This window comes from Melospiza georgiana, chromosome 10, assembly GCF_028018845.1.
Source record: "Melospiza georgiana isolate bMelGeo1 chromosome 10, bMelGeo1.pri, whole genome shotgun sequence".
Taxonomy (NCBI): Eukaryota; Metazoa; Chordata; class Aves; order Passeriformes; family Passerellidae; genus Melospiza; species Melospiza georgiana.
This window is the reverse complement of record NC_080439.1, coordinates 11,025,403-11,031,836: the sequence shown is the minus strand read 5'-3', so window position 1 is coordinate 11,031,836 and position 6,434 is coordinate 11,025,403. Positions and strand designations below refer to the sequence as shown.

The 6,434-nt window shown below is 48.2% G+C and overlaps 1 protein-coding gene across 1 annotated transcript; it reads left to right on the top strand.

Moving 5' to 3' along the window:
• The first annotated feature begins 591 nt into the window (after positions 1-591).
• On the top strand, positions 592-5,581 carry GMNC (geminin coiled-coil domain containing). Its single transcript, XM_058031399.1, has 6 exons — positions 592-656; positions 852-1,044; positions 1,247-1,391; positions 1,493-1,578; positions 2,962-3,078; positions 4,453-5,581. The coding sequence occupies exons 1-6, from the start codon at positions 592-594 to the stop codon at positions 5,095-5,097; spliced, it is 1,251 nt and encodes a 416-aa protein (XP_057887382.1). The 3' UTR covers positions 5,098-5,581.
• The last annotated feature ends 853 nt before the right edge of the window (positions 5,582-6,434 follow it).

Genomic DNA, 6,434 nt, shown 5'->3' with positions numbered 1-6,434 from the left:
TCAGCCAGGCAGGTTGGACAGACTTGTTTCTTCCTGCTGGATTTTACAACTGCAAACAAGTCTTCAAAACAAAACAAAACAAAAAACTCACCAGCAGCCTTATTCTGAACATGTGGGATGCTTCCCTGGATGCCTGTTCATTTCCTGGAGTGAAACTCAGACACACCAGTTCACTGCTGCCCTGAAGTGTGTGGAAGCTTTTTTTTTTCCTTCTCCCTCCTTTCTTTTCCCTCCTTCCTTGTGTTGATTTGTGGGACCAGAATGACTTTGATTTCAGCAAGTTTGCTGTTTATTCACGTCACAAGTTTGACAGCTTTACACCAAATCAGATTGCTGGGTTTCAGGAGAGCTCTGAGGCGTCACTGGGAGCTCCTTTAGATTAAACTCGCCTCCCCGGTCTCCCCCCTCTCCCCCTCCTTCAGAGCCATTTAAACCTCTCTGGGGCTTTAACAGAAACGTGCTCCCAAGACCTGCATTTCATTCTGCCACTAATATGGTAAGTGCTCTTTGCATTTCTCTCGACCTCGAGGCAGAGGAGGAGAAGCTGGTCTCTCCCTTGGGGGAGTGCAATAGATTTTGTGCCCTCTTAAGATGGGAAAGGAAGAGGGCTCTTCTCTACCTGCCAGTGCAGTCTCTGCTGCTGTGCCTTCCCATGGGTGGGCAGGCTCCCTGACTGAGACTCCAAGTTCTGCCGTTGCCTTCCTTGCAGAGATTTAGAGTTGCTGCAGATGAGGCTTATTTGGAGGGGACAACCCCAGGCTTTGCGGTCTGGGACTCCTGCAGGACTGCAGGGGCAGAAGAGAGTGCGAGCAGCCAGGAGGTGACTCTGCTGGCTCTGTGCTGCTGCTTAGAGCTGAGTCGAACACCCTTGGTGGCAGGAACAAGGACAGCATTGGAACCCCCTTCACCCTAAACGCCCTCAGGACCGTAGCACTTCCCCAGGGTTTGCAGGAAGCCGAGCCGCCTCCCCGGCACAGCGGTGCTCGGAGCCCGGTGCTGCGGGGGCTGGCGGGGCGGCACTGCCCGCGCTCGGCGCACGGAGTGGTGACACCGGGGAACGGGGAGCGGGCACCGGGTCAGGGCTGGCCGCTGCCTCGGGACAGCACCTGAGCACAGCCCGGCCGGACGGCAGTGGGGAGAGCGCTGCCCCGCCGGGGCGCTTCTGGCGGGGCCGGGCCGGCACCGCTTCCCCTCGGGGCCCCCGGCCCCGCCGAGCGCCCCATCGCCTCGGCCCTTCCCTCCGCAGAGCGCCGGCCGGCCGTGCCCGCAGCCGGACTTCGCCGGGGGCTCGGGCTGCGCTTGGCCCTGGTCCGCCCCCGCCGGGGTTTCCAAGGAGACCTGGGCCGCCGTCTGCGCCGCGGAGCCGCCGCACAGCCAGGGCCGGCCGCAGGGTGAGTGAGTGAGTGAGTGCTCAGCCGCCGCCGCAGCGCCGCGGGCCCCGGCCGCGCTGGGAGCCCCACGGGGCCGGGATAACCCTGGCTCTCATCCGCAGGCCAGGTCTGCAGCCCGCAGCTCGGTGCCCAGGACGCGGCGTGGCAGGGAGACCAGCTGTCCTCCCAGCTCTACAGAAACAAGCAGGTAAAGGCTCCGCGCCCCCCAGCACGCCCGGGTTCACCCCACGAGGCTCCCGAACTTTTTGTCACGGATTGCACCTTCTGGGTTGGCTTATGGCATGTCTCCCTGTCACTGGCACGGGTGTCAGAAGCGACACAAAACTGTTGTTCCTTGTTGGACTTTTTTTCTCCCCCATGTTGTCCTGTGAAGTTGGACCAACTCTGGTGGGATTCCCTGTCCATTCCTCCCCTCTTACATCATATTGCAGCTGCAGTCTTGGCACTAAAGAAAACCAGGGGCATGAACAGGGGGGCCTCAGGCTGTGATGATGCTGTTGGCTAAAAGTACGTAGAGTGTGTCCTCCTGATTCCACCAGGTTTAACTTCATGGGAAATGATTGCAGCAGAATTGCCTAATTACATGGAAGATCAACCGTTTTGTTTTGACCAACAGGTTTTCCTTGTTACTTTATTTTCTCTTATATTTCATTTTTTTGTAAATCCCAACAAGAGAAACTCCGAACTGTCATCAGTGAAGGTACTCCAGTTTGATGACTATGATCAAGTACTTGGAATGATGTTTTGACATAGTCAAGTCAGTGAAAATTCAGATATTATCTTAAATGTCCCTGGAATCAAACCATAGTTCCAGATGTCAGTGTACTTATTTCTTTGATTTTGCCTCAATCATTTAAATCTGTTTTTGACTAAGCCTATGCTTAGAAGATGCCTGTGATCCTTGGCAGCAGGTTCTTTGTCCTTCCAAAGAAGTCTCCAGAGCTATGATCAGGAGCCAAAAATCTATCTGTAAACTCTTAGATTTCCCATGGAAAAGTGTTAGGTGTCTGCCATTCCTGTTCAGCTTTTGAGACCAGGGATTATGTCAACTCTGTACATCTACCAGGGCTGGCACAGTAGGGTCCAGAACTGAAGAGATCACTGAGTGCTACTTTATCATAAAGAATGGAAACTGCATCTTCCTCTGCACTCTACCCCCATAAATTGTTAGCTTGCAACATTTTTTTTTTCACCAGGCAGATCTAAATGGGAAGGAGGGGTGCAAAGGGATGTTTGCTGTGGCTCAAGAGGAGATCCTGAAGCTGCTGTCATGCCCGTGACCATTTCTGGCTGCTCACAGGGCTACTTGTAATTCATTTCTATTATTATTCTGCGGTTGCAGGTTTTTTCAGAGTAATCTTTTCAAACACTCACTTAAAGATTAAAGGAAGTCAAAAGTGAAAACTGAACAGTCATGCCACTTAGATTTATAGAGACAAGAGGCTGGAGGGGGTGGGTTGAGCTCACAAAGCAAACACCCAAATCATCAAATCCAAGCAGCTTGTACTAGAGGGCAATTGCTATTAAGTTACAGAGTCAACATCTATTCATCAATATCTCTATTCCACAGCTTCAAGATACTTTGCTTCAGAAGGAAGAGGAACTTGCCAGGTTACATGAAGAAAATAATAACCTCCGACAATACCTGAATTCTGCCCTGATTAAGTGTTTAGAAGAAAAAGCCAAGGTATTGTGTTCAAACCTGTCAGACAAATGTGTGCAGGAGGAACAGGTTGATTAGGTACACGCCAGTAAAATGTATGGAAAATCTAAGAGTGCAGACAACCTGCAGTGGAACCCACACTCACATTTAAATTCACAAAGGTGACAGTTTGCTCTAGGAATGATATCCTGTCAGGTTCTGACTGTGGAGACAGTGTAGCACCTGAGATAATTAGGTTTAACTTATTAGATAGCTATAAGTAAGATAAGATTATATAGTCAAGGTAAAATTATTTCCTCTAAATGCTTTTTTTCAGTAAAAAGTTCAAATTTCAATATATATATTTTGAATGTTTCTCTTTTGTCAATTATCCTTTTGATAAGGATTTTTTTTTCAGTTTATTGATTAAAAAGTTGTGTGCGGTTTTTTTAAATGGTGAAATACAAAATTAAACATTTCAGGTTGGATGAAACATTCTGTTAAACTAAGTATGAAGGGTTGTTTTTTTAACATTTGGATTCTTTGTCTCTCACCTAAACAAAAATAAAGAAAATATTTTTTTCTTGTCAGCTTAAAGACATTTTTTGCTATTCCAACCTTGCCCATGAAACTGAACTGTTGATTATTTGCTCAACTCTGTGGATTGAGCATGAGGTAAAAAAGACTGTAGGACTATGTAGGACATGGGAGACTTTTCTTTTCCATCCTGTTGATGAGTTGATAGCATGATGTCCTCCTTCCCATGGCCAGACCTGGCTCCTGGCAGTAGAAAAGGTCTCCTTCACTGAGCACAGCAGGGAGACATGGCCACCCCCTGTGTCCTGTGGAGAAGGGTCCAGTGTGGAGCAGTGAATTCATGACATGCTGGGGAGCTTCCTTGTTTATTCTTGCCTTCATCTGACCATAGCTGGATGCCTGAAGGGCCCTTGTCCTTGGGATAATGACAACTGACGTGAATTGATGAGTGCAGTGCCACTCAGGCTGCTGCTCTGAGCGCTGCCTTGTCAGGATCTCCCTGTTCCAGCAGGAGTTACCTTTACATGCTCCCTCTTTGTCAGGCTGCCACTGTGCCCCCATGCCCTGCTCACCTGCAGAGTGCTGCTGGCACAGAGACACGTGGCAGCTCAGGGCTGGGAATGCCATCAAAGCACAGGTCTTATTGACATGGTCACACTCTTCTCGTTCAGGAACAGGGTTTCGCAGACACTGTAAAGATACAAAATAGTTGGTCATACCCATATGTTTAAGCAGAGAGTAAAAAAAGTCTCTGTAAGGACAGTGGTAATCAAGTAGTAACCATCTTGTGCATCTGAAGCCAGAAGCATGTTGCCTTCAGGTATCTAGAAATTCAAATTTTAATCTTCTGTCTCCACCTTGTTGTTCTGGTTTTTTTAATAGAAACTACTGTCTGACCATGGGCAAAAAACCTGTGCTATCCTCAAAAGTACCAAGAGGAGATTAAAAGAGGACCACTGCTTTGTTCCTCAAGAAACTCCTCATGCTTCCAAAGCTAGAAGGAACCTCTTCAATGAATTCACTGCCTGCGAGGAGCAAGCCAGCCCTGCTGTGGACAGCTGGGTCTTGCAGACCTTAGGATTAAAAGATGTGAACACCATTGATGAAGCTTCAGCTAACTACAGTGCCCTGTCCCCAGACCTTGGGAAAGACACGTACTGCCTGAGCCCTGGGGGAGCAGCAGACTGTGAGCACAGGGAAGGAGCAGCAGCAGTGTTCAGCTGCAGCCATGAGCCCCCAGGCAGCAGCAGCACCCATCCATGCAGCCAGGATTCTCCCTTCCTTCCTCAGTTTTCTTCAGCACCATGCATCTCCTCACCAGTGCCGAGTGTTTCCTCCCTCCCAGCCTATGGGTCGCCTTATTGGACTGGTGGTTTGCCACCCAACAGAACAGAAGTGGCCTTCACCACGTGCCTGAGTCCCCACCGCAACGTGAGGACGCACAGCTTCCACCAGGGACAGGCCTTCGTGCGCAGGGATGATGATGGCGGCTGGAGGTTCACCTGGGTGCCCAAGCAGCCTGAATGATGCACCTGGCCAAGGGCCAGCCATAGAGGATGGAGGAGTCACACTTCACCTTGTGCATCAGACAGAAAAAGGGACCCCTTTTGGGCTGCTTTAAAAGCTACCCTGTCACTAACCCACTCCTCATTCCCTCACAGATTTTCACAGATCTGACTCCAGATTGCACTTGAACAGTTTTCTGCCCCAGATGTTCAAGCTGGATTCCTTTCTCTTGTGCCTGTATTCAGATACCTGCTTTTGCTTCTTTCCTGGGGGTTTGTCATCAGCTCCTCCTTGTTACTGGTAGTTTCCAGGCTGGAGGGCTTTCACTTTTGATGATCACTTTCACATGCACCAAACAGGAAAGCACTTTGGGAATACACCTCTCTCCCTTTGGAAATAGCACCTATCTCACAGATATCCACAGATAACAAAGGAGATATAGGTTGGAGGCTGAGGATCAGCAGTTTCTAAGTGATTTATATCTCTCTTGAGACAGATAGCCTTGGATATATGGCTGCCTTAGGTGCAGCACAAGGCTGGCCTACCTGCAGTTCCATGGTGCTGTCACGTTCTTTGATGATGCCTCAAAATAAAAACAGGATTTACTTCTAATGCCTGGAGGCCACTTAGTTACAAGTGATTCAGCAAGGTCAGGGGATCTTCCTAAGGTGTAATTAAGAGACTGATGTGTTTACTAATATGTTTTAAAGGTATTTTGTCTCTCAATAAAGGGAGTTTACATGTGGGGAGGCAGTATCACTTAGTGGCTGGAGTGGGTCTTTGGGAACCCCAGCCTTCAATGCCAGCTCCTGCCTCTCTGTGTCTGCCAGACTGGGATGGGCTGAGGGTAAGACCAGCATTACTTTGAGAATGCTTTAAAATTCTCTAAGTGAAGGTGCTTTAGCATTGCACAGGACTTAACTGCCACTAGTGCTACTAAATGATATGAATATTTGATGATACGAAGTCAATGGCATGAAGGAAGTTCACCAGTAACATTTTCTGTTACCTTTGTTTTCAGTTCTACAGCAGTTTGATGCCTAAGTATCCAAAATAGATTGACTTGGTTATTCTTGCTTTCAGAATGGGGCCACTGACATTGAGGAAGGACTTAAGTAAAAATAGCCAAAACAGAGGGTTGTTTTTTTCAGTGGCTTATTTTCATATAGAAAACAGGATATTCCTCTATTTTTAGAGGATAAAAATATCTTCTAATAGCCTGTTGTGCCTTAGAATTGCAATATTTGAGACACTCCATCAGGAGCAGTAATGATTTCCCAAAGGACTTCTAAATAAACAAACTATATTTCTGGGTAGTTACTTTAAACTAACTGTGGCAGACTTCCAGAACAGGCAAT

Coding starts and splice junctions, on each gene's coding strand:
- GMNC (XM_058031399.1), top strand. CDS start 592: ATGGGAAAGGAAGAGGGCTCTTCTCTACCTGCCAGTGCAGTCTCTGCT. Junction 1,045..1,246: donor CGCGCTCGGCGCACGGAGTG/GTGACACCGGGG, acceptor TTCCCTCCGCAG/AGCGCCGGCCGGCCGTGCCC. Junction 1,579..2,961: donor AGCTCTACAGAAACAAGCAG/GTAAAGGCTCCG, acceptor TCTATTCCACAG/CTTCAAGATACTTTGCTTCA.